Source organism: Notothenia rossii (genome assembly GCF_949606895.1).
Source record: "Notothenia rossii genome assembly, chromosome: 8".
Taxonomy (NCBI): domain Eukaryota; kingdom Metazoa; phylum Chordata; class Actinopteri; order Perciformes; family Nototheniidae; genus Notothenia; species Notothenia rossii.
This window is the reverse complement of record NC_136906.1, coordinates 80,162,256-80,190,172: the sequence shown is the minus strand read 5'-3', so window position 1 is coordinate 80,190,172 and position 27,917 is coordinate 80,162,256. Positions and strand designations below refer to the sequence as shown.

Sequence of the window (27,917 nt, the reverse complement as noted above, 5' to 3'; positions counted from 1 at the left end):
GTTGTTTGTACAAACCGAGCTTCCGTACTTAGAACGTTAGTTTCTCTTGTGTGTACAACTGAAGGACGTCTGACCACATTTCAGGGTATTTTGACAACTTATAATGCTTTATTTCATATATTAAGACTCATTCTGTAGTTTTCTTTGTGTCGATACTGAATGTGAGTTTATTGAAGAGTAATAGGACGCAAAAACGAGGTTGAAGGGGTCATTTGGGTTAATTCATGAAGGCTAAATATAAGCTAAAACTAGCTACAGGCTAGAAGTTAGCTAGTAACATCTGTGTTTATAATGTAGTGGTTACAGCTAGGATGGAAAATGGACGGAAGACTTAGTTTCTCTGAATGCATGGAATTGTTTTTAGCTTCCTAAAAGCATAGAAGTAAAAGCAGCAAAATGTGATAAAAGTATACACATTTAACTTATGTATTGTAATTTGTGACTCAAATACTGTACTTAAGTACATTTTCGAGGTACTTGTACTTTATTTGAGTATATAATTGTTTGCTGCTTTGTACTTCTACTCTTTAGTTACTTTACAGATTTGGATTCATTTGTGAAATATAATCAACACTTAAATCAGACTTTAGTAAATGCACTACTTGTATCTACCTCTTATACTTGCACTGCTTTCCACCTGTCAAATCAATACTGCACATGTTCATATTTTATTTTTTATTTTTTATTTTGTGGGTATATCTATTTTTAATCTTTATGTCATGTAAATATTGCTATATTTGAAAGTTATTATAGTTTTATTCAAATTGTTTTTGATCATTGTTTTTATTTTATCGTCCTTTTCTTACCATGTATCTTCTTTAACTGTCTTTTATGTCTGCACCAAATACACCAAGGCTCATTCCGCTATTTGTAAACCTGTTTCTGATTCTGAAAAGCAGTTTCCTTTATGAAGTAAAAAGTACCCATAACTAGCAGCTGTTTTAAAGAGTACCTGACCTCCCTTTATATTAATAGAACAATAATGTCATTGTTAGCTAATGAATGTTTCCATGCTGAACAACGGCAACATGACAACGTTTCCATTGGTCCCTCTTCTTTAGAGAAGACCAGGAAATGATGGATACACGGATCATGTTCAAATCAAAAGTAGAGATGTCCCAATCCGATCACGTGATCGGGGATCGGAGCCAATCACGTGATTTTCAAAAGATCGGAATAGGGAGAAAAAAATCGGGGATCAGGATTTCTTTTTCTTCTTTTTTTTTTATAAATACTTTTTTTTTCTTTTTTTTATTCAATGTTACAAAACAAAAATGACCATGTTCAAGTCTTAAAGTCATCCTGAGGCCTTAGTTTTGTTTTCAAATTACACAACATCATGTATGTGTTGCTTCTTTGGGGCTTGTTTTCATAGACCTGGTTGCTTATTTCTCTCAAATCTGGCAACAGAGTGGGCGCAGTGTCTAATTGTAGCAGTAAGCTAACGAGTACTGATAAGCTTTATTTTGTTTTGATCCAATGCTGCACAACTGAACTGATCCAATGCTGCTGTGAAAGAAAGAAGCTATATCCATGTTGGATAGAATATCAAATTTAAATAAAAAAATAACCTTAAGGGACAACTTGAATGCTTTTTTTTCTCTTAATGCATTGCATAAAGATCGGATCGGGAAAAATCGGTATCGGCAAATTGTCAAAATCAAATGATCGGAATCGGATCGGGAGCAAAAAAAGGTGATATCCCAAATCAAAAGGCACGCAATGACTCTAAATAATAATGATCACGCCACCAAACACACATTCAAACTAAAGGAACCAGCCTGTTTGGAAAATGTGAGAAGTAGAAAGTTCAGGTATTTGAGTTCAACATTTAAGAAGTAGAAAGTACAGGTATTTGGGTTCAATATGTAAGAAGTAGAAAGTACAGGTATTTGAGTTCAACATGTAAGAAGTAGAAAGTACAGGTATTTGTGTTCAACATGTAAGAAGTAGAAAGTACAGGTATTTGTGTTCAACATGTAAGAAGTAAAAAGTACAGGTATTTGAGTTCAAAATGTAAGAAGTCATAGTAAAAAGTGGTCAGAAAAATAAGTAGTGGAGTAAAGTACTCACCGCATAAAAGGAGGCCTCGCCTCTTGACTGTCATCCCTTTCTCTTCAGCAAGCAAGAGAAAACAACTGAGTGAAGAGAGACAGATAAAGAAGAAAAATGGACTCACCATTACTGGAGCAACGACCCTGCCCTTCGTGCCCGGGCGTTATTGCAGGCGCCAACCTCCACCGCCGCTGTATCGTTTCGCCCCCCCTGCCAGACATCTGGCGATGTGTGGAGTTGACGTGACGACAGCCACTGAGGACGAAGGCTCCGGTGGCAACATGGGCTGGAATCCTCAGGGAGCAGGGCCAATCAGACATGGAGTGTCCCGGTGTGCCACCCCTGGATGAAAGCCTGGCGGCCCATCTGCTTCCGCAGGCAGCCGGGTGGGCAGAGGGGAGAAGGCCCCTGCCCCCGCTGCCGTGTGACCGGGAAATGCTCCAGCATCTGGATATGATGTTCAGGCTCGGAGCGCAGATGGCGGAGGCTGCCAGTAATCTTGGCGTGTTGGGAGTGTTGCTGATTACCCCTCAGCAGGACATCCCCGCCCCCCCGCCAGAGGACGGGAGTGATTACTCGGACTGCTGCGTGGACCAGATGAATAATCTGGTCCACGTTATGGCTACCGCAGCCGGACGTGTGATGTCCCTAGCCACCGTGGCGTGGCGTCACGTGTGGCTAGGTCTGACCGCACTGAACAGGAAGGACCGAGATTATCTCCTTGGGGCCCCCGTTTTCACGGAATGGCTCTTCGGGTCGATATCCTCGGTCACCCGGTGTTTCAGTCACCTGGAGGAAGAGAGGATGCAGCTCAGCCGCATGCTGCCGCTGAATCGCCCTCAGGCCCCTCCACAAGGGAGAGAGCGCCCTGTGGTGGTAAGGCAGAGAGAGAGAGTGGGCCGCCGGTACAGAGCTCCCGTTGCGCCCTCTGCCTCCGCGGTCTGTCCCGGAGAACCGGCCCAGTACCGGCACTCACAGGGACAGGCTGGCCGAAACCGACGGGCTCCCGCTCCGGCTCCGCCTCAGCGAAGGGGTGCTGGGTGGGGTGCACCGTCCTCCAGGAGCTGACTGGCGGCGGCAGGAAGCGTCCCGGCGGAGAGAGGTGCTTTCTCCGTTAAGGATGCAAGGGCGAATCCCGCCTCTTCCCTATTTAATTATTATGTCCAATGTTATGTTGGTGTCTCATTTCGGTCATAATGCCATTTGCTGGTTTCAGAGTTATCTAACCGACCTTACTCAATGCGTCAGGTTGGGTAGTACTTAGGCATGGGCGGTATCATTTTTTTCATACCGTCATACCTTGCTGACATCATACCGTGGTATACGGTATATGACGGTATCAGTCTCAATTTAAGGGGTAATTTCTCCCAAAAAAAAATGTTTTACTCACTATATCAACAGCCCCACCAAAAATATTTTCCACCAGCCGCCGCTGACGGTATGACTTGGGTCGACTTGAGTGAGGTGTTGTTCGGCGGCAAATAGATGTTTCGAACGGTATATTATATGTTCGGTGTAAAATGCAGCCCGAGCCGGTACATTGTGCAAATGGCACATTTTGAGATCGGATACAGGACGTGTTTGTAGATGTCCGACGTTGTTTCCATAGTGAGCTAAGTTAACAATATATCATCATACATAAACATTTTCCGGGAGTAAATACTTGACTTATTGAATAAAGTTTGCTATATTCACTAACTAGTTTGGCAATATTATTCCGTGCATGTGTTAAAAACCTTATTTCCATTTGATTCATTGGATTACTCGCGTGAATGTTTAGCACGTAAATGCTTTCGTTTTTAAAACCGTCCGACCTCGACTACAAAACCATCAACCAGTTGCATAGGATTAAAAAATGTCAACACTCACTCACCCCGTCTTAAACATTCCCAAAGAAGTGCCTCTGTCTCTCGTTGTGCTGGATGAAGTCACTGGCGACGAGTAAACCCAAAATAGTCCCAAACAGGCGCAGACGCATTTTCTTTTTTACTAGTTGTCCGAGTTCGGGGCCGGCAAATGCTGCCGCCATCTTGCTCAGCTCAGCTCTGTGCTGAGCTCTGAGAGCGGGAAAGACGGACTGCCCTCCCCTGCCCTCTGCTGGCGCGTGCTGTGCTTTACAACCAATGTCGTCCCTATCAAAACTCTGTGTCAGTGTAATAGAATGAAACGCATCTGTGATTTGGCGCACAGTCTGTGACGTCACGGTATTGAAAATCATACCGACGGAATTTCGAAATACCCTGGTATACCGTAATACCGTCATACCGCCCAAGCCTAGTAGTACTATCTCTAACCCTGTCACTTGGAGAAGGGAGTTCCACAGGGCTCTATTTTGGGGCCCTTGCTTTTTTTATTATATGTAAACAATATTTGTAATCAGATGCAATTTTCTACCTATCATATGTATGCTGTTGACACTATTGTATGTATTCATGTGCTCCTTCTCTGGAGATGGCCATTTCCAATTTAAAATCTGATGTTATCACGCTGCAGCATGCGCTTCTTGATTCCAAACTGCTATTGAACAGTAAGAAAACCAAAGCAATGCTTTTTGCTCCCAAGCCAGCGTCCTCTTGCCTCTCCATTGACACCCTTGATGGCGTCTCTGTTGAGTTTGTCGATACATACAAATATGTGGGCTTTTGGTTGGACAGTGATCTGAAGACTTAAATGTTATTTTTCAACTTCATCCCGTAAAAGGTTGGTCTCTGGCTTATTCCTGTCCCAGCTGTTACCATTTATAGATTTGCCTGTCCCACTGTTTTGGCCAAACTTGTCCCACTCTACCATGCTGCACTGCGTTATATATCAAATGCACCCTACAGGACTCATCATTGTTTTTGTTTTTTGAGTAAAGAGAGGCAAAGCTATCATCACTAGGAGATGAGGTTCAGGCCCTGGTGCAAAAACAGGCAGTGTCTGCTGTGCACACTCAAGGCAGAGGGGCACTATTCCCTGTACTTCCTGGTTCCCAAGAAGACAGGCGAATTCCGGCCCATTCTGGATCTTCACAGCCTGAATCTCCACATTGCACGCAGAACATTCCAGATGTTAACTATAAAACAGTTACTGGGGCTGGTGCAGCCAGGCGATTGGTTCAAAACCATCGACCTGAAGGACGCTTACTTTCATGTCGAGATTGCTCCGAAACACAGAAAGTATTTGCGTGTTGCCTTCCAGGGTGTAGCCTACGAGTACTTACAGGGCTGAGGACTCTCTCAGTTCGCCTATGGCCGGAGGGTGGGAGACTTCAGCGCTGTTTTCCGAGCACACCTTCGCGAGGTAAGTGCGTCAGAGTGTGCTCTGTCAGCTGCAGCTCCACGGTTACAACCGAGGGAAAGGTTAGTGAGGCGCAGCGGCTGCTAACCAGAAAGCCGGTCAAAGACAGTGAGATGGAACAGTGTTTTTGTGGGACGACAGCGCGTGTATACATCGGGGCTCCGCCCTCTACTGGACTCTATGGGTACAGTGGGCGGATAGCCTGTGAGAGATATAACGAGGGGTTACGTATGGTAACCCTTGTTGTATAAACACAGGCGGAGCCCTCTACTCGTGGGCCCTGTCTGTCCTATGCTGCTTGCTGAAGAGAAGTGCAGGATGACAGTCAGGAAGTGAGGCCTCCTTTTATGCAGTGAGATGCGTGCGCATCCAGGTAGGCCCGCCCCGGGGCCGGCTACGTCTACAGAAGTCTCAGTGGATGAATGCTTGCATGATATGATCAAGGGGAGTACCCATAGAGTCCAGTAGAGGGTGGAGCCTGTGTTTATATAACAAGGGTTAGCATACGTAACCCCTCGTTTTCTCCCCAGATGCCTCTGTGAAAAACCATTTTTTCCAGCTTCCATGTTCACAATCAGAATACCTTTATTCCTTTTAAATATATTATATGTATGCTAAGTGTGTTTCTGTGTGTTTTCTCTCAGATGCCTCCTAACCCAGCCTCCCTGGCTCCTCTGGCTAAGACTCTGATGAAAGGAGTGATCGTGGTGGAGCTGCTGGGCGTCTTCGGAGCGTACGGCCTGTTCTACAAGATGAACGGCAGTCAGGGTATCAGACGGAGATTTATTTATTTAAAGTTGTGTCTTAGGGAACTTGAGAATACTAAAGCTGTGTTGAGTGACTTTAGAACAACCTTCATCTCGTCTTTTTCCTGTTCTCCTAATAATACAAAGAGCTTAATTATCCATATCGTTTAGTATAGAGATTTAAGATATCCGTTTATCGTCATATATATAAGGTATAACAGGCAGTTGGACTGTACAATGAAATTCTAACATTTCAGCTCTCCACATGTGAGTGTTAAGAAACTACATACAAACATACAAGATAAAAACTAGCATATAAGACATATTTTTAAATATAAGCCGACGTACACTTAAATAAATCCTTTCCTGAAATAAAATGCACTCCAGTTGATCGATATCCAGCTAACTGAATATTAAAAACAACCTTCATCTCGAATTTTTCCTGTGCTCATATTAATACACATTTGAAGTAGTATCTTAGGGAACTACAGAATACTTAAAGCTGTGTTGAGTGACTTTAGAAGTGGCTTAAACATCCTGTTTCACTCCCATAATGTGCAGATTTCAGGAGCACCATGAACAGGAAGCTACCGTCCGTTCTGGAAGGTGAGCAGTTCTTTTTACCACATACTATTCTATGACTTTTCCTTCATGTTTTCCGACAACAAACTATATGACTTTTTTTCGTGTTTTCTTAAAGATAGTCGACAGTTATTTAAAATAAATATGTACGAAGAACTATACTACAACTATTGGCTTCTATCACGGATTTCCTATACTATGACTTATTTAAAGGGGACCTATCATGCAAAATGCACTTTTTGATGTCTTCTCTACATCAACATGTGTCCCCGGTGTGTCGGGGAACTCACGCAGCGTCAGAAAATAAAACCCTCTCTTTTCCTCCGTACCCAAATCTCTAAAAACGGGGAACAACGGAGCTGATCCAGATTTGCGTCCGATATGACGTCATATCTGAAATGTGGACCCACGGCCCAATCAGAAACAATGCCCGACTGTTTTGGACGTAATATGGTCGGTGTTTACATTAGCATGGCTAACACTCAGAGCTAACCTGTACTGGAGAGCATGTGTGTGAAGAAGCAGGAAGTAAAAAGGAACTCACCTTGTGGTATAACCGGCAAGAGAGAAAGCCTTTGAGCTCCATACTGTTTCAGAGAGAATCCTTGATAATCCATGATATGGCGTTTCATCACGGCAGTATTTAGTTTAGACAGTAGCTGCCGGGTCCCGCATGAGCTCAGACCCATCCTCTTTAAACCTTTATACCCAAATCAGCACTTTAGAAACAGGAAGTGAAACAGAGGGATGTGAGGCATGGCTAGAATGGGTGATCTGTTTGGTATTTTGAGCAAAACACTTCCTAGACATGTTCTTTATATATCTGAGACTATGCTATTGCCTACAAATAGCATGATGGGTGACCTTTAAAAAATGTGACGACATTTTATCCTTTTTAACGTTGTGACTTTTTCTTACAACATAACTTTTATTTTGCTGACAAACTAAATGTATGCATTTTTTTTTGTGTATTGTTGAAGACACACTATACTGTTATTTTAAAAATGTTTTACTACAAACTAAACAACAAATATTTTCACTTTTTTCTCATGACATTTGCATTTTCTCTATCATTATCAGTAGTAGGGCTGCACGATAATTGCGATATTCCCACCGCAGGACGTGCAATTAAAAAAAATATATATATTCTTTTATTTTTAGGACTTGCGATATTAGCAAATGAACTCAAACACGTCATGTTACAATTCTTTTGCTGCTTGCTACAAAAGGAAAACTTGTGCGGCTCTCATGCCAGGGGCTCTGCGTGCACAGCAAACCAATCACAACCATTCTTGATCCGATCACAGCAGGATAACCGAGCCAGCTCAGCTTGTTGCTCTGATAACTTAAGATCCAGATCTCCGTGACTAAAATCCATCATCTGGTTAAATATAGTTAGAAAAAAACCAATTGTATTTAATTAAAGTTCAAGAAAGGACAAAAAAAAACTGTCTTTTCTTCAATTCCTGTATGTTTCCATATCTTAATATATATCACAATGTCAGTTTTTTCCAATATCGTGCAGCCCAGTAGTTGAAAAGTACTTTTTGACTAACATTTACAACTCACCTACCAACCTACTATAGCGTGAGATGGTAAGTCAGCCCCAGTATTTGATTGCAGCCTCATGGATGGAGAAAAGATGACAAAAACCCATTTAAATGTTTAATAATCAGGATTGAAGAAATGGGTACTTTAGTTTACAAAATAACTCGTATCATCACGCTTCAGAGAAGGGTATAACTCTAATTCCTGTAGATGTAAATGCAATCTGTTAAATGACCAACAGGGTGGCATACTTATGACTTTTCATGTGTTTTGACGACATACTCGGCAATGACATTTCCATGTATTTATCAGCCGCCTCATCGATGGAGAATCTCTTTAATTCCCGTAGAAGAAATCTGTTAAATGCGTCCATGAACAACAGGGTCCTTTATTCACAGAAATGTCTCCTCTGTTTCCTCCCAGTTTACTACCAGTCCAACGAGTGGGCGGGGGTCTACGGCGTCCGAGAGAAAGACCTCGCCGCCTGGTCGGCCAATCAAGACTGAGGACATCCTCCAATTAAAAAAACCTCCACGATCTCACGACAACTACTTCCTCTTCCCGAACGTCTTTCCTCCCGACCGCGGGCGACCGAACGTCTTCTTGTTCTTGTTGAACATGGTCTTCTTCTTCCTCATGGTCTTGGCGTCGCGGTCCTGCATCCAGTCGTCTCTGTTCGCCTCCCACTTCAACTGCTTCAGACCTGAGGGACAGACAGGAAGTGAGGAAACACAACAACGTCTCTGGTTTCATGGATCTGATGGGACGAAGATTTCAACTTAAGCTGAAGCTATTTATACAAATGATTAAAGTACAGATGCGCCGATGTTTAGGGTATGGATGCTTTTGATTCTTGTTTACCATCATTTAAATATCTAATAGCATCAAATGTGAGACTTTGAGCCCAACATGAATCACATATAAATTAGGGATGCCAGCGATTATTCGATTTTTCGATTATTCGTTACAGTCTCCATAATCACTTTTTTTTTTTAAATTCGATTTTATTTATATATTTTTTAATTATTATTTATGTTTTTTTTTTATTCCTGGCTTCAACCAAAATATAGACTAATGCTAATAATAGTATTAATAATTGTAAATGGCCATTGGTCACACCACCAGGCGGCGTCGAATAATCGATTAATATTCGCCAGGGCTGTCTGATTTTCGAATTTGATCATGGTCAGTTTCTGGCATCCCTAATATATATATAGCTAGTCTTCTGTGTTAAAGCTGTTGTCCATCTGTTTCTCTGTGGAGAAGTGAATACATCTGGCTGGTATCCAGCTGACTGAATAAAAAAAACAACCTTCATCGTCTTTTTCCTGTTCTCATAATTACCCATATCGTTTAGTTGCTATGTTAGAGATTTTACGTTTCAGCTCTCCACACCTGAGTGTTAAGGAACTATATACAAACATATCAGATAAAAGCCAACATACACTTAATGAAACCCTGTGTCTGAACTAAAGTGCTCTCCTGTTGATCGATATCCAGCTGACTGAATATTAAAGACAACCTTCATGCCGTCTTTTTCCTGTTCTCATAATACAAAGAGCGTATGGTTTAGTTGCTATGATATATGGGGATTCAAGACGTGTTTTTATCGTCATGACTACAGTTTATATGCACTTTTGTACAATTGTAAAGTTTCAGCTCTGCACACCTGAGTGTTAAGGAACTATATACAAACATATAAAAACTAGCATATAAGCCGACGTGCACTTAGAAACATCCTGTCCCTGAACTCAAGCTCTTATTGCTGTCAGAGCTTTGTCTCTCAGGTGATCTTACCTGCTTTGTCGCTGTTGGCCATGGCGTTCAGGCCGGTGTTGTCAAACTTGGATCCGGCGTTCTCGTCCAGCATGGAGCCAAACTGGGAACAAGGATCAAGTCATTAAAATACAGATAATACAAAACAAACGAGAATGATCATTGATGAGTTTCATCCCTCAGACCATAAGACTATTAAAAACACCTGAACTGTTTGCTAATTATTTATCTAATATATCATATTCCCTTTACTTGTATAGACTCTTCTTGCACTATTTCTATTTACTTGCTCATCTCAAAACATTCTCTTGCACTATTTTATTTGTTCTATGTCCTTTATATATTCCTGTTGCTCTGTTGGAGGACGACTTCAGTTGTTCATTGCTATATCTAAACTGTAGCTAACAGAGTGGAGCAGTGACGAGTCCTACAACCAGGAAGTGAGTTAGCATTTCACCACTTCCTGTTCCCTCGTCTCAGAGCCAATGGGATGGCTGTAAATAAGGTGTGTGGTTGAGAAACACTGAAGAGACGGGTCACGTTTTGTTCTACATTAAATCATCAGCAGTGACCCCACTGGTGATTTCTGAAGAGTGTACGTGTCTGAGAAGCGATGGTTGTTACCAAGTGGCTGAATAGGACTACAGAAGTCGTGGAGGTCGTTGTACGTCATTACGCCGAACACGTAAACACTCCTCTAAGTTAGTTTCTGTTCTGCTTGAGAGCAAGTCCCTGCCTCCTGCAGACTGTTCAAACAAACGCTTCAACTCGTACCATCTAGAATCTGTGTGTTTGAATATGGATCTGAAGTTGGCGTGACGTTGAAGTCGTGCTGCTGGACTCGGCTGTAGTTCCTTTATAGCATAGCGTTGGCATTTAGCTTCTTGACTTTAGATTTATGATTAGAACATTATAAAAGTCGACATGTGGAGATTATCCGGCTGAACAAAACGTGCATTTATCAAACAGGTTCCTTTCCACAGATCTTATTTTTTACAATATTCCAAAATCCTCTGGAGAAATCCCGTTGCTTTTTTGTCGAGGGAACCAGCAGCTTGACGATAAAGCCTTGAGTCTTGATCAGATCTATTTGTTCGTCTTGGTTTGATCTAAATCTTTATTTATCTGTAACATAAGAAACGTACCTCTTCTGCAGACGCAAACATGGCCGTGTCTTTCTTTCCCTTCTTCCTCTTCCCCTGCTTTGGACCTGAAAGAAGAGAAGAAACAAAAACATTCACTCACATTTTTCACAATAAGAGCCGCTTGAACATCATCCGTTTTCAAACTAAAGCACATTTTATATTTAATTGAATATCCCATTCCATGCGCACTTGATGTAAATAATATCCTGCTTATATTGTGTTAACAGAAAATGTGTGTTTTTATTTGTCCGGCAGTTTATAGATGTGTTATCGTCACGGTCATCTGTATATGGTTTCTTACTCTCTGATGCTGCTTTATTTATAGGGATGCTCCGATCGATCGGTGCTCTCTATAAAGGCCGATCGGGAGAGCCGATCACATGACGTCAAATACATGACGCTTTTCTCTAAACAAGCTCGCCAAAATGGCTTCCCCGGTCTGGCAGTGTTTTACATGGATGTATAATAAGAACTGGGCTATGAAAGAGTTCATACTGGGTAGTTTATTTAGTTTAAAAAAAAGTATCCACCGATTTACAGACGTCTCTTTGCCGATGTTAGTCAATGGGGAAAGTCTTTCTGGGCCCAGGGACGTCACGGACTGATACGGAAGTTGCAGTACCGCCGTTTGGACACAACGAATATTTTCATCAGAGTCCGAGAGAGAGATAGAGGGAGAGGGAGGGGGAGAGAGAGAGAGGGGGGGGGGAGAGAGAGGGGGGGAGGGAGAGAGAGGGGGAGAGAGAGAGAGGGAGGGAGAGAGAGAGAGAGGGGGGAGAAAGAGGGAGAGGGGGAGAGAGAGAGGGAGGGGGAGAGAGAGAGAGAAGGGGGGAGGGGGGGAGAGAGAGAGGGGGGGTGGGAGAGAGAGGGGGAGAGAGGGAGAGAGAGAGAGGGGGGGGAGGGAGAGGGGGAGAGAGAGAGGGAGGGGGAGAGAGAGAGAGAGAGGGGGAGAGAGAGGGGGAGGGAGAGAGAGAGGGAGAGAGAGGGGGAGAGAGAGGGAGGGGGAGAGAGAGAGAGGGGGAGGGAGGGAGAGAGGGAGGGGGAGAGAGAGAGGGAGAGAGAGAGAGAGAAAGGGAGAGAGAGGGAGAGAGAGGGGGAGAGAGAGAGAGAGGGAGAGAGAGGGGGAGAGAGAGAGAGAGAGGGAGGGGGAGGGAGAGAGAGAGGGAGAGAGAGGGAGGGGGGGAGAGAGAGAGGGGGGAGGGAGGGAGAGAGGGAGGGGGAGAGAGAGAGGGAGAGAGAGAGAGAGAGGGGGGGAGAGAAAGGGAGAGAGAGAGAGGGGGAGAGAGAGAGAGGGAGAGAGAGAGAGAGGGGGAGAGAGAGAGGGAGAGAGAGAGGGAGGGGGAGAGACAGAGAGGAGGGGAGAGACAGAGAGAAAAAGAGAGAGAGAGAGAGAGAGGCTTCCTCTCATCTCTCCCGTGTTATTCTCCAAAGTTAATGTAAACTTGAATAATGTTCTTCGTCTGAATGTAATAATGATGTTGTTGTTGTTTGTGAAGCTCCAGAGAATGAGCATTGACTGAGTTTTAAAATCTCTTTAAATGGAAGATCCCCATAGGCCCCGCCCACTCTATGATCGGCCCCAAAAACCCTGATCGGAGCATCCCTCTCTATTTCTACTCTTCTAACTTGTTATTATGTGCAATGCCTTGTTTTTGTTTTATGCTGCCGTAACGGAAAAATGTCCCAAATTGGGATGAATAAAGTACATTTGATCTTATCTTATGAGGTACACATTAATTAGAGTAAAACAAACGAACCCCAGCTGTTGAGGAATGTGATTTGATTGAGAACTGCAGAAAATGTACTAAATAAATATTGAAGTGAGATTCATCGTCAAGTATGAAGGTTTGAAACTGTATTTTTACTTTCTACATCTCATCTTATGTCTTAAAGGCAGGTGGGTCAACGTCCAATACAGTGAACCCAGTTCAAATGAGTGATGAAGGGGAAATACCTAAATCAAGACGGGATATTCAATCTGAGTAAACGAACCTAAAGAGGAGTCCGGCTCCTCGGAGGATTTCCGTTTCCCCTTCTTGGTGAGAGGAGTGATATCAGGAACTTCCATCTCATCGTCTGAATCTGCAGACAGGAGAACAGTTTCATTACTCACTCAGAAATATAGAGTCAACACATTTGAGGAAGTATTTGATGTGTGAGCAGACGTGTACTCACCACCAAATGCATCGTCCTCCAGCTCGGGAACTGAAGAACAGACAAAACAAATCAATTAAAAAGGGAAAATATTCATGTATTTGTTTTTATTACAATATCTATCTAAAACAAATCAAATAGGCTTACCAGCTCCTACACACTAAAGCCACTGGAGACTAGAGGGCGTGATTGTAAAAATCTGTCAGCAGCAAAACACCTCGTCAGTTAGATGCCATTTTACGTTTCATTACTACACGATACAGTATTTATTATCATTATAGTGTTACTATTTCGGTGATTAGATAAAATATAAATTATATTTGATGCAACTTTAGTTACAATTCCATGACTTTTCCAAAACTTTGGGAAAAATATTGTTTTCCATAACTTCCAGGGCCTGGAATTTGCATTTTGAATTTCCATGACTTTTGATGAAATAACATTTCCAAATAAATAAATCCTTCAAATCTGCCTATTCAGTTTCTGTTTGAATGTGAAGGGTTAAATGAAAGCTCGTCCCTGCGAGGTGAAGCTAGGAGCTGATTGGACGTCCAGCTGTGAATTCACAGAGGGCCAGCTATAGTAACTGAACGAGAGAGAAATGTCAACTGACAGTACCAATCCTATCTTCCCTCTAAATGGGTGGGTTTTATTAACCCGGACTGCAAGCTGTGAAGCATTACTTGTTTCCATAGCAACAACAACTTCCTGTCGACAGCGTTAACTCGCCTTCAAAATAAAAGCGTGCCCAATTACACTGAAAACATACAACTGCAACGAAAGTAGAAAACACAATGCAATATCCTTTTCAATGTCAAAGAACACAAATAGGGTTATTTACAGGTGTATTTTTGTGTGTTAGAGGGTCGCTGTCATTGATGCGTTTTGCACCCCGGGCCGTTGTTCTGATATTCCCTGAAGTATACGCTGTGACGTAATAACTTATTTTTCGTCAGAGGGCCGAGGTATACAAGTCACGGCTCGCCACTGCTTTTCAGACAAACTTTAATATGTCTCTTTCCTTTTTTGCATTTTCAACATACTATAACCGTTTTTTTTCAGAAATTTCCAACAAACTGTACCATTACTTTTTATTTGATATTTATGACATGGTATACTGATTTCATTTTTTTTTTTTTTCACCTACTATAGTACTGACATCTTTCTCAAATTTGCAACAATCATTACTTCTTTCTTTGATTTATTTTCCACATACTATAAGATTACTTTTTTTAAATTTCTTTATGTTCAACATAAGCACTTTTTTTATCTCAAATTTGGAAACTATCACTTTCCCCAAAACATTGTGGACATACTGAAGTATTTCATTTTTCTGAAAAACTTCACTACGTGTTTTTTTCATTTATTTTCCCACGTACTACTATGGCCTTTTTTTACATTTATTTTTTGATGTGTTGACATTCTCAACAAGTGTTTTTAACATTTTTTGACATACTATACTATGACTTTTCAGATTTCTTTGTACGTCATTTTTTTTTATTTTTTTTTTTTTAACAAACTCAACCAAAACTTTTCTCTCTGACATTCAATGCTATGACTTTTTATCACATTTTCTCACGTCACACCAAGTGTATCGCGTCTAGAAAACGACATTTAATTCCCAGCCACTCCCAGAAACGTTGCCTCACCTTCTTCATCGTCGTCATCCTCTCCTCCCCCGTCAGGATCCATGAACGTCCCCCCCTCTTCCTCCAGCTCGTCTCCGAAGTCTTCCTCGTCCATGGAGCCCAGAGAAACCTCCTCGTCGTCCAGGTCCGCGTCCGAGTCGTCGTCGTCCGAGTCCGACGCCTCCGCATCCTTCTTCTTCTTCTTCTTGGCCTTCACATTACTGACATAGAAGAGAATGATCAAATCAGTCCCTACGGTTCAACAAATAACAGACAAGTGTGCTTGTGTTTTCTAATTCTCTTTTTATTTAGATATTTATATCAACATTTTTCATTATTATTTATTTAATTTTTTTTTTTTTTTTTTTAAAAGCTGACGAAACATAGCTATGTGTGTAATTGATTGAGGTATGTGTCATATATATTAAAACAAATAATGAACTTATATATCAATGATCAATGAATTATATAAAGGTGATAAAAAGCCAGATTTATGTTTTCCCGTTTTTTTTTTTTTTTTTTTTTTAAAAGATTAAGAACTTAATACATTTACAAATAAAGATCGCTCAAGCAAACAGACAAAAACCAACTGAGAGCATTTTAGCCTCAAAGAATAAAACAAACGGTACTACCTAGTGTTGTTTCTGCAGTGCTGTGCATGTTGTTGGAAGTGCCACAGGTCATTCATATATAAATAATAGATTGCTCACCCTGCGAAGTCCAGATCATCGTCAGCCATCTCCGTGAAGTACGAGTCTCCCTCGCAGGAGTCTGTTCAAATGAGAAGGGGAGAATAAATAAAAATTACACACAAGATTAAGAAATCAAAACAAAGACGTATTTATGTATATATATTTAAAATAAAGATTGGAGTTGCATTAATGAAAAACATAGTCCTTTTAAATTCATTTTGTAATATAATTATTCTCAAATATTGTTAATTAAAAGCATCTTCTGGAGCTGATAACCAGTTCCATCACCAAAAGAAGAAGGTTGCTTGGTTACCAAAATATTGTAATTTTGTTGTTTGTTGGACTGTTATGTCCCTCACTCTGTTACGAGACATCCCTTCTGTTATTGTTTAAAGTTCATGAACATCGTATAAGATGCACCTAAAACTATTTAAAAAAGGACAATGAGAAGTAGAGTTTCAATGTTTACTACTTCCTGTTAGTGCAACTATTTCATTGCAACAGATGAAATGTTCTCAACTGTCTTCTAAATAAAGAATTTGAAAAAGAAACAAACATCTTCTGTATCTTCTGCAGTGCCTCAGCTTAAAGGTCCCCCCTGTTCTTCATCAATATATCACAGGTCTCAGATATATACAGAGCCTGTCTCTGATTGGCTGAAACCCCAAACAGATCATTGCAGCATTACCCATAATCCCCTCTGTTTCAGCCCTGTTTCCAAAGTGCTGATTCAAGAATAGGGGACACATGTTGATGTAGAAGAGACATGGAGAAGAGGGGACACATGTTGATGAAGAAGAGACATGAAGAAGAGGGGACACATGTTGATGTAGAAGAGACATGAAGAAGAGGGGACACATGTTGATGTAGAAGACACATGAAGAAGAGGGGACACATGTTGATGTAGAAGAGACATGAAGAAGAGGGGACACATGTTGATGTAGAAGAGACATGAAGAAGAGGGGACACATGTTGATGTAGAAGAGACATGAAGAAGAGGGGACACATGTTGATGTAGAAGACACATGAAGAAGAGGGGACACATGTTGATGTAGAAGAGACATGAAGAAGAGGGGACACATGTTGATGTAGAAGAGACATGAAGAAGAGGGGAGACATGTTGATGTAGAAGAGACATGAGGAAGAGGGGACACATGTTGATGTAGAAGAGACATGGAGAAGAGGGGACACATGTTGATGTAGAGGAGACATGGAGAAGAGGGGACACATGTTGATGTAGAAGAGACATGAAGAAGAGGGGACACATGTTGATGTAGAAGAGACATGAAGAAGAGGGGACACATGTTGATGTAGAAGAGACATGAAGAAGAGGGGACACATGTTGATGTAGAAGAGACATGAAGAAGAGGGGACACATGTTGATGTATTATTCATTAAGTGTTTGTCTCACCGAGCATTTTCTCAAACTCCTCGTCGTCCACGTCCTCCACGCTCTCGTTGTCTCCGTCTCCTCGAGGACGGCGGATCTTCAGCTGCTTCTCCTGGTGACGCTTCCTGAAGAAGCTGTGGAACAAAAAGTAAATAAAAACATTTTAAAAAACGGGAAAAATACAGTAAAATATTCTCACTAAAACTCTCGAGAGGAAGTTCAAGTGATTATTGTCCAGGGTTCAAACACCAAGGACTTCTCCAGGACTTCTCCAGGACTTCTCCAGGACTTCTCCAGGACCTTTACCTAACTTTCCATGACCAAAAACATGGCTCTCTCAGCGGTTCCACTGAAAATGGTTTATTTTAACTTGGAACAGGAAAATAAGGTCTGCATCTGAAACATGTTGTGTCGATCTGAATCAAATAATAGGCTTACTAGCTTCTACACGCTAAAGCAGTGCTTCTCAAAGTGTGGTCCGCGGACCAATGGTGGTCCGTGAGCGCCCCTAGTGGTCCGTGAGTATATTGTTAAAATGTCACATTTGAAATAAATAAATGTAATTCTTCTGCACTCTCGCGGGAATATCTCCGCAATGGAGCGAGCTTAAGTTTCACTTTCAATTGCATGATATAGCCCAGCGCAACACCTTCGTCACACATGTTGCCACTTGTTTCTACCATTTTCAGGCGATTTGTAATCTGTTCTAGAAAAACGATGTTTTTGGATATTTGTGGAGTTAGGTGGTCCACGAGTGTTTTTTATTGGTTAAGTCCTTGGTATGAAAAAGTTTGAGAAACACTAAAGCAACTCAAATCTCTCAGCAGCAAAAAACCTCGTCAGTTAAATGGCACTTTACGTTTCATTACCATACGATACAGTATTTATTATCATTATAGTATTACTATTTAGGCGATTACCGTAATTTTCGGACTATAAGGCGGACCTGAATATAAGCCCCAGCAGCTAAATTGAATGATGTGTACATATAGAAGCCGCACTGGACTATAAGCCGCAGGTGTTTTAATGTTTCATTACCATATGTAAGGGTTCGTGCACAGAGGGGATTGTCGGGAAAGAGATGGCTGTTTGAGGAAGCTCCCATTTATTAACATTTCAACAAACAAGTTGCATATTTGCATAACGTATTCAAGTGTTAGCATTTAGTGCAATAGTAGCTACAGAACATGTGCTGTGTAAACTGTACTGTATCACATAGCGTTTCAGACACACACACTTTTCAACTTTCAAACTTAAACGGTGCGCTCCCAGCGCACGTACCGGCAGTGATCTACAGCAGTGGTTTTCAACCAGTGGTACGGGGACAAACTGTCTCGCTCTCGTAATGTCTGTCTGTCTTGCTCTCGTTCTGTCTCTCGTACCACTCTCGGTTCCACTTTTACTTTTGCGCGCTACCTGTCTCACTCTTTTCCGGCCTCCAGCTTTTCCTGCTGGAGCCCGCCGCTTAAAGGTGGGGGGCGCGGACCGGCAATAGAGCCCATAGAGTTAAAGGTGGTGGACTGTAACCTGTAAAATCCATAGATTTAGGAGGTCCCCTAGTGGCCGTTAGCTGTAAAATCCATAGATTTAGGAGGTCCCCTAGTGGCCGTTAGCTGTAACAATCCATAGATTAAGGAGGTCCCCTAGTGGCCGTTAGATGTACAAATCCATAGATTAGCCGCACCGTTATATAAGCCGCAGCGTCGAAAAATGGGAAAAAAGACGCGGCTTATAGTCCGAAAATTACGGTAGATAAAATATAAATTATATTTGATGCAACTTTAGTTACATTTCCATGACTTTTCCAAAACTCTGGGAAAAATATTGTTTTCCAGGGCCTGGAATTAGCATTTTGAATTTTCATGACTTTTCCAGGTTTTTAATGACCGTATGAACCCTGATTGTCCTTTCTTTACATTTCACAGTGCTAACATTTTAGTTTATTTTAATTATTATAATTTATTTTTTTGAGTTTTTAAATATGATTTTAATGTCATTTTTTTAAATGTCATTTTAGAGTTTATTGTCATTTTAGAGTTTTACATGTGAATTTATTGTCAGATTTTGTTATTTATAAGCACATTTTCTTTGGTGTTTGAGGAGTACAACACACGTTAAAAGGGAATAAAAACCCTGCTTGCTGTTCCCTTTACTTCTTCGTGATTCTTTTTTAGATAATATTGCATTTCTATTTGCAGCTAAATATTATATTTATAGAAATGGGTTAGATTCCTGAATTTCCCCAAAGGTATAAATAAATAAAATTATTTGTATAACACATGTTCCTCTTGTAATGACAGGAAAACAATTAGAGAAATAAAAGCTTCAATCATGAGGTTCTAAATCGTTTCTAACTCACCGATGGAAGAAGATTTCATCGACGGGGATCTGGCTCTCCTCTTTAGTCAGGAACTCCTCACAGTTCACTGAGAGAGAAAGAAAGTTGTTTTAATACAAAATAAATAAACTACAGACAACAGACAATGAGGTTAAATAAAAACAATTAACTCGACACACACACGTCTTCAAAATCTCACCTGGAACAGATTTGAGAGGGAATCTCTGTTTGGGCGTCAGCGCGGAAGAATCTGTGTTTTCTGAGAAGAACAAAACATAAATCCAGATATTAATATTTTTAACATCTCTAATTCTGGCAATTTATAATAACACACAGTTTGATTAATGAAGCTCAGTGCAAGTTCAACCAGGAAGACCGTCTTTGCGGATTCATTTACTATGTCCATGTTACTACTCTCTCTCTCCTCTCAAGTGATCGGGGGCGTCACTCCCCAGCTTAACCAATCACTTCGCTCTATTCTCACAAGCCTATCACAGCGCTCCGCTAACCCTTTTAAATCTGCTCTCCCCTCTGACAGCTGTCATTTCAGGTGACTCGACGCAACCCTCCACCACCCCTTTCCACCTCCTGTCTCTGAATCCAGGGTCAAGCTAAGCCCCTCCCCTTCAGACCGACCCCAACCATCCATTCACCACCACCAGGGTCAAGCTAAGCCCCTCCCCTTCAGACTGAACCCAACTATCCATTCACCACCACCAGGGTTAAGCTAAGCCACTCCCCTTCAGACCGACCCCAACTATCCATTCACCACCACCAGGGTCAAGCTAAGCCCCTCCCCTTCAGACCGACCCCAACCATCCATTCACCACCACCAGGGTCAAGCTAAGCCCCTCCCCTTCAGACCGACCCCAACCATCCATTCACCACCACCAGGTTCAAGCTAAGCCCCTCCCCTTCAGACCAAACCCAACTATCCATTCACCACCACCAGTGTCAAGCTAAGCCCCTCCCCTTCAGACCAAACCCAACTATCTATTCACCACCACCACCATCACCAGGGTCAAGCCAAGCCCCTCCCCTTCAGACCAAACCCAACTATCTATTCACCACCACCACCACCACCAGGGTCAAGCTAAGCCCCTCCCCTTCAGACCAAACCCAACTATCTATTCACCACCACCACCACCACCAGTGTCAAGCTAAGCCCCTCCCCTTCAGACCAAACCCAACTATCCATTCACCACCACCAGTGTCAAGCTAAGCCCCTCCCCTTCAGACCAAACCCAACTATCTATTCACCACCACCACCACCACCAGGGTCAAGCTAAGCCACTCCCCTTCAGACCGATCCCAACTATCCATTCACCACCACCACCAGGGTCAAGCTAAGCCCCTCCCCTTCAGACCGACCCCAACTATCCATTCACCACCACCAGGTGCAAGCTATACCCCTCCCCTTCAGACCGAACCCAACCATCCATTCACCACCACCAGGTTCAAGCTAAGCCCCTCCCCTTCAGACCAAACCCAACTATCTATTCAACACCACCACCACCACCAGGGTCAAGCCAAGCCCCTCCCCTTCAGACCAACCCCAACTATCCATTCACCACCAGGGTCAAGCTAAGCCACTCCCCTTCAGACCGATCCCAACTATCCATTCACCACCACCAGGGTCAAGCTAAGCCCCTCCCCTTCAGACCGACCCCAACTATCCATTCACCACCACCAGGTGCAAGCTATACCCCTCCCCTTCAGACCGACCCCAACCATCCATTCACCACCACCAGTGTCAAGCTAAGCCCCTCCCCTTCAGACCAAACCCAACTATCTATTCACCACCACCACCAGGGTCAAGCCAAGCCCCTCCCCTTCAGACCGACCCCAACTATCCATTCACCACCAGGGTCAAGCTAAGCCCCTCCCCTTCAGACCGAACCCAACCATCCATTCACCACCACCAGGGTCTAGACCCCGGGGGGTTTAATCGGATCGGTTTTCCCCTCCTGAATGATACTCCTGCACAGCGGGGCCTAATCGCAATTACACTGTAGCTTTGTGCATATGACATTGAAATCATTGAATTGAATCTATTGTTGTTGTTATTACGTTTTCCCTTCATCTGTTTTGGGTTTCTGAAGACGAAGCGGTCGAGGAACCGGATCAGAGTGAAGTCCTGCAGAGGGTCTCCAGAGTAGAGGACGGAGCCGCCCTGAGGAAACAACGAGGAAACCATTCAACGAGGAAACTGTTGAGAAAATAGTGAATGTCCTCTTCCAACATGAGAGCAACATGCTAACAAAGGTATCAACTGTAGCTGTGAACATGACAGGATGTGTGATTACCTAGAAGAGCATCAGGACTGTTTGAGGCATATGATAGCTATGTGATTAACATGATGATTCAGCCTCTATGGAGAGAGACATATGACAAGCATGATCATTTCTGACGTGGAGCTAATCTGAAGTAAACATTGAATACTGCTTTCTATTCCTCCATCTTGGGACTGTGTAACTCCCTCTCTTGGATATCAGCATGTGAAGGACACTGTTCAGGAACTAGTTGATGCTCTGTATGTGATGACTACTTCCATTCTGGAGAGGATCACAGATACGTGGATCCTGAGATTCAAGATCAAGCTCAGGGGACCAGTGAGAGTTTTCTAACAGCAATGATAATACAGTTTAATCTGTCAAAAAAAAGGTCATAATTTTTTGAAAAAGTCATAATTGTTTGATTTTTTAGAAAAAGTCATAATTTTGAGATTTTTTGAAAAAGTAATATTTTTTAGATTTTTTTGAAAGAGTTATAATTGTTTGATTTTTTTGAGAAATTCATATTTTTTAGATTTTTAGAAAAAAGTCATGATTTTTTGAGAAAGACATATTTTTGAGATTGAGAAAAAGTCATATTTTTGAGATTTTGAGAAAAAGTCATGATTTTTTGATTATTTTGAGAAAGTCATATTTTTTAGATTTTGAGAAAAAGTCATAATTTGGAGATTTTTTGAAAAAGTAATATTTTTTAGATTTTTTGAAAAAGTCATGATTTTTTGGAAAAAGTCAGAATTTGGAGATTTGGAGAAAAAGTCAGAGTTTTGATATATAAGCTATTCTGTACGTGATGACTATTCCATTCTTGAGAGGATCATAAATACATGGATCCTGAGATTGAAGCTCAAGCTGGAGACCAGTGAGACACGTAAAAACAGAAACATTTATAAAGAAATAGTAACATAATCTAAATGCAAAAAGAAGTTGTGACGTTAAGTGTAAAGGTTTTACCTCCAGGATAGTTTTTGCAAACAGCGACACGGACGGATGGAAGTGAGCGGCGAGCTGCAGGGAGACGAGACAAACAGAAAATAGCTTAGATGTGTTGAAGTGTGAAATCTCTGCGGACACATTCACAAAGCAAAATGATCTTATGATGAGATATCAAAGTGAACCTGGATCAGCTGTTTGGCATGTTACTCTATGGTATTTCTGTCTAATGTTCTCTGTCCCTCTGTTGCCCCTGCTGGACAGATGATGTAAGGACACCCTAATTAAATAACTAATTCAAATGTTAAAGCCATACATCGCTGTGCATGATGGTTAATACAACTTGTTTTATAGTATGATGCAATATCAACGTTTCCATGTATCCAAGCAACATTAACGTCATACTATATTTTCTAAAAATGTTAAAAGTCTCACAAAAAAACTTTTTATTGTGATTTATTTAGTGCTCCTCACCCTCTGCAGCTCCCACAGAGTCGTGCGGTCGGCGCCGCAGAACAACGGGTTTCTGTGCAGCGGGTCGTAGCTCTGGATGCTCTTTCCTCCTGGAGAGACAGAAACATCAACATCCATATTAAAGAACAACAACAACAACAACAACAGCAACAGCAGCAAGGAACATCCAAGAAACCACAGCAAAAATACAACATTTTAAGAATATGTTTTTTGTTCTTGGAGAGATTTTACACCTGAGAAAAATTATCTTTTTCCTCCACATCTGCTTAACTGAAGGAGCTGTATTCTGCTTGTTGGGGTCTTCCCTTTCCTGTAGTGTATCTCTTGGTTTTAGTGCATGTAAATGGTCTGCAGAGGCTCAAATCCCTGGGTTTCTCTCACACACATACATCACTATAACACAAATGTAGTTTATGAGTCATAACCCTCTCACACACCTTCCAGGTTCTGGTGGTGTACCCATGATGCACTGGGCTTCGCCTCCTTTGGCTCTGCACTCGCTTCTTCCTCCTTTGGCTCTGCACTCGCTTCTTCCTCCTGCTTGTCTGCGTCCACAAAGCGCTCCTCTTCATCATCTTCCTCAGCGAGATCTTTGAACGCCTCCTCATCCCCGTCCTGAGGGAACACAACGGGAAGAGATGCTAAAAATATATCATTTACTAAAAAACAAACTTTACTCGGTTAAACTACTATTTAACGGAGTAAAAGGCAATCAGAGCATAAGCATCATCTCCATATATTATTTAAATGATTATATGAACATTTGACACAACAGATATACCTTGAAACGCAACACATAAACAATCCCAGCTCTGAGATTATTTTGACATTAACGTCTTTGTGTCCTCTCACCCCGTCCTCCAGCAGCAGGATCTTGAGAGCCGGTTTGCTCTTCATCACTTCGGACACGAGGAAGAGCGCTCCGCAGGTGAAGGAGGCGCTCTGCTCGGCGCTGACCTGCAGCAGGCGCTTCACAAACGCCTTCACACGACGGACCACTATGTCCGCCTTCAGGGATTTATAGAGGAGGTTCAGGAACATGCTGTGACGAGAAGAGGAAGAAAGACCGGGGTCCAGAAGCTTCCTGAGGAGGAGGAGGAGGAGGAGGAGGAAGAGGAGGAGGAGGAGGAGGAGGACATTTAATATTCATTTTATGATATTTCTGTAATCATTGAAATCCCTGGTGTTCCTGATTTCACGACTAAATTATGAATTTTCCTATTAAAGTGTTTTCCTCACCTAGTTAATATTAGTTCTTATTCATTCACGCACACTCTGGACGCCATCCTATGCTATGATTGGTCAGTCTATATTCGAGGGGCGGGACTTAGCAAAGGCTCTATATACACAAACTGTATTTGACCCTCTCAAATAGGGTTGCAAAATTCTGGGAATTTTCTAAATTGAAGGTTGGCTCTTCAAAGGGAACTTAAATATAGTTGGGGAAAGTACATGTTAGCATAATCTTGACTAAAACAAACAGATGCCATTCAAGTACACTCTAATATCCATGCCATAGCACACTGCTCACTGCATGGCTATTGAGACCACACAAAAGGTTCACAACAGGCTGACACATGTGAGAGTGCTCTTTGAGCCGGACACAGAGCCATCCTCAAAAAGGCTGGACAGTGACACTGAAGAGGAAGAGGAAGAGGAAGAGTGTGATGTGGATGAGGCCCAGAAAGAGCCCATTGACTGAAAGGCTTTAGCCAAAATGCAGAGGATTGCTTGAAGGAAGATGTGCATGTTTAATGGGACTGTGTGGAGGGAGAGGGGCTCTTTACATTTTGAATGGGACTTTGAGGGGATTTTTGGATGGGGGGTGCATTTTTGTTAATGAGTGGGGTTGGGTTGGATGAGTAATATTTAACTCAACATTCCTGTTTTCGTTCTTCAATGAAACAAATAATTGTTCAATAAAATAATTAAAACTTGTTCTGTTCTACTTTAAAAAATAAAATAAATATCTGTTGAAATGTCACGTTTTTGGTTTAATTTTGCATTGAATATTTCCAAAATTCCCCAGCTTAACTTCCCATGGAAACTTCCCGGAAATGCTCCGCCCCTTTGCAACCCCACTCTCAAATACACTTGAAATGAAATAAAGTGGGATTGAATAGCCAGGTAAATGCATACAGGAGAATATGAAGACACAGCAGTAAGATTGAGAACATTTCTGCATGAAGCACTTAGTGGTTTGGTTTAGAAAGATTCATGTACCTGCAGGGTGGTTGCTGCTTTGAGTTTGAATAATGCTCCGTTTGGTTTTGTAAGTAGCTTTGGATGAAAGTGTAAACGAAGTGAAATGCTTACCTGTACAGAGCGACGTAGTATCGATCTGAGATGCTCTGCTGCGAGTCCATCACCTGGAAAAGCAGCATGAGCGCCTGCACGGCCGTGTTGAACTTCACCAGGTGCACGACTTTAAACAGCGTGTCCAGCTGCTCCTTCACCTTCTCGTCTCCGGAGCCGGCGTAGGGATACGCCCTGTTCACGCCCGACAGCAGCGCGCTCAGCATCTTGGACTCGATGTCCTTCTTCTTCACGCAGGCGCGGAAGAAGGAGAAGTAGATGGTGATGAGTTTGGCGGCTAAATCTGCCTCGTCGTGGCTGAGCATCACTTGGCTGAGGAAGCACACGGCGTAGTACTGAGCCTTGGGGTTGATGTTGGGTCGGAACATGAGTCTCTCCACCTCGCAGCTCACCACCGCCTTCATGTTGGGGTGTTTGTGAATCAGAGACTCCAACAAGTGGGAGGCTTTGGCTGCCGTCTTGTACTCCGGATCGCCCAGTTTGTTGACCACCTGCATCAGCAGCGCTCTCTCTTGCTCCGGCCGACTGCACAACATCTCGTGAGCCGTCGCCAACGCTTTCGCTTTCGTTGCCGCGACCGTATCGTGAGCGACGGAATCCAACGCCGCCACGAACTCGGCGACGTGGTGTTTCAAATGGTGCTCGAAGTACCAGAGGATGAGGCGGCGGTCTCGAGCGTCTTTGTTCCCGCTCGCCTTCTCCTCAAGTTGATCGAACGGGTGCTCGGCGAAGGATCGGAGCTTCCTGTTTTCCGGGAGCAAATCGGAGAGGAGAAGTTCCCGCAGAGTGTCCAACGCCATCAAACCCTGCCTCCGACTGCCCTTCTTCTTCACCATGGCCACCAGGTTCTCCACGTGCTCCAGCGTGTGCACCGGAGCGTCTTGGATCAGAACCGTCATGGCCGCCATCCTGTCAGCCAGCACACCGGAGGAAACCACCGTCTTCATCCAGTTGGAGTTGGCTCCTTTCTGCAGGTTCTTCTTGCTTTTGTAGAGCCCCTGGTCGGCCTCGTACAGCTGCACGGCCAGAGCTTTGTACTGAGAGACCAGAGGGGGGTCCTGTGGGGACGTGGCTCCCTCCGCGGTGTATTCCAGATCGAACCACTTCCCCCCGGGTCTGATGAGCAGGATTTTCCTCGGCTGGAACTCAAACACATTCACGTTCTGCTTCTTCTTCCTGCCTTCTTTTGCCTTCTTCTCTTTCTTTATGGTTTCCACTTTGGGCGGCGCGCTGGATGTTTGTTCCTTCGCTGCAGCGGCTTCCTTCTCTTTGGCCTTGTTACTCTCTTTACCCTCTTTCATCACTTTACCCTCCGTACCCTCTGTAACCTCTGTACCCTCTGTACTCTCTGTACCCTCTCTACTCTCCGTCTCCTCAGCGGTTTCCTCCGGCTCGTCGGGGATGATCTGCAGTCCTTCGATGGATCGGATACCCAGTTTTTTGATGAACTTCTCGAGCTCGCCTTCCTCCAGGTCGTCGATCGCTCCTTTCTTTCCTCCGTCCACCAGATCGTTTTCATCGTTCAGGCCGGCGAGCAGGACGAAGTCGGCCTAAAGAAGAAGAAATACACATCGTCAGGAATACAGTATAAATCAGCAGTAATAATTAATAATAATAATTCATTACATTTTTTAATAAGAGCAGTTTTTCAAGTGATCAAAGCGCTTTACAATGACATATTGCACATATTGGACATGTAACAGTCAATACTGTGTAGTAGTGAAACATATTGTATTATTACTATTTGTATTATTATGTTAAACCCAGCAGTGTTTACTTAGTTAATTGGATAATCGACTTCTCATTTCCTCTGTAAACACAGGTTTGGTGTGGAAAAATTACCGTAAGCTGTCAGATAAACATTGTGCATAGCATGCAGAAGCATAACATGGAAACACTCAAGAAGTACCTCAAAGATGTACTTCAGTAACATGTAAGTATTTGAGTAATTTTAACCACTTTTTACAACATATTAAGGTGTTTTCCTGATAAACTCACCCGAGTTCCTCCAAGCCAATCCTCCAGTCACTATTTATTTAATTGTATTGTTCTCATCTGTCATACCTTTGACCTCCTTGTGTCCCTTGAATATTGACATTATACTTTTATGCATGTGTGCCATAAGGTTTGACATGAAGTGAATTAGTTTACATTTGTGATGTATGCCATGTTTTTAAAGCACTTTGAGTTGAATCTGCTGTCTGAAAACTTCTATACAAATAAAGCTTTTTTTGACTGTTATTTACAAGATATTAAGGTTTGTATTCCTGGTAAACTCACCTGTGTTCCTCCAAGCCGGAGAACATCATCCAGGTTAAACTCTTCTTCCTCTCCTTTCTTGCCCTTGTCTTTACGTCCATCCTCCGCAGGATCTTCCCCCTCCTCCCCACCACTGTTTTCGGCCTCCATGTCATCTTTTGCCGGCTGAAAAGACACTTTAAAGCCCGCTTTGGACTTTTTACGTTGCTTGTTTTTCGCCGCCATGCTTGCTTGCTACAGCATGAGGAGAACGTGACCCGGATGTGGAAGGTGACGTCATGGTGAGTGTTTCCGGGAGGTTTCCTTTTTTT

General features: G+C 42.6%; 2 protein-coding genes across 2 annotated transcripts; one reads left to right on the top strand and one right to left on the bottom strand.

Moving 5' to 3' along the window:
- Positions 1-15: 15 nt before the first annotated feature.
- Positions 16-9,527, top strand: LOC307015280 (protein CEBPZOS-like). Its single transcript, XM_079643804.1, has 4 exons — positions 16-85; positions 5,979-6,102; positions 6,642-6,686; positions 8,634-9,527. Exons 2-4 carry the CDS (start codon positions 5,979-5,981, stop codon positions 8,714-8,716), a joined length of 252 nt encoding a protein of 83 aa, XP_079499930.1. The 5' UTR covers positions 16-85; the 3' UTR covers positions 8,717-9,527.
- Positions 8,315-27,889, bottom strand: cebpz (CCAAT enhancer binding protein zeta). Its single transcript, XM_079643779.1, has 17 exons — positions 27,628-27,889; positions 25,348-26,897; positions 23,884-24,115; positions 23,469-23,646; positions 23,032-23,120; positions 22,579-22,632; positions 21,404-21,506; positions 19,533-19,592; positions 19,355-19,421; positions 17,017-17,129; positions 15,624-15,684; positions 14,935-15,134; positions 13,307-13,336; positions 13,124-13,213; positions 11,132-11,196; positions 10,008-10,089; positions 8,315-8,913 (listed from the first exon to the last, which is right to left on the bottom strand). Exons 1-17 carry the CDS (start codon positions 27,829-27,831, stop codon positions 8,759-8,761), a joined length of 3,333 nt encoding a protein of 1,110 aa, XP_079499905.1. The 5' UTR covers positions 27,832-27,889; the 3' UTR covers positions 8,315-8,758.
- Positions 27,890-27,917: the final 28 nt, after the last annotated feature.

Coding starts and splice junctions, on each gene's coding strand:
- LOC307015280 (XM_079643804.1), top strand. CDS start 5,979: ATGCCTCCTAACCCAGCCTCCCTGGCTCCTCTGGCTAAGACTCTGATG. Junction 6,103..6,641: donor CAAGATGAACGGCAGTCAGG/GTATCAGACGGA, acceptor CATAATGTGCAG/ATTTCAGGAGCACCATGAAC. Junction 6,687..8,633: donor GCTACCGTCCGTTCTGGAAG/GTGAGCAGTTCT, acceptor GTTTCCTCCCAG/TTTACTACCAGTCCAACGAG.
- cebpz (XM_079643779.1), bottom strand. CDS start 27,831: ATGGCGGCGAAAAACAAGCAACGTAAAAAGTCCAAAGCGGGCTTTAAA. Junction 26,898..27,627: donor TCCGGCTTGGAGGAACACAG/GTGAGTTTACCA, acceptor CTTCTTCTTTAG/GCCGACTTCGTCCTGCTCGC. Junction 21,507..22,578: donor TTGCAAAAACTATCCTGGAG/GTAAAACCTTTA, acceptor TTGTTTCCTCAG/GGCGGCTCCGTCCTCTACTC.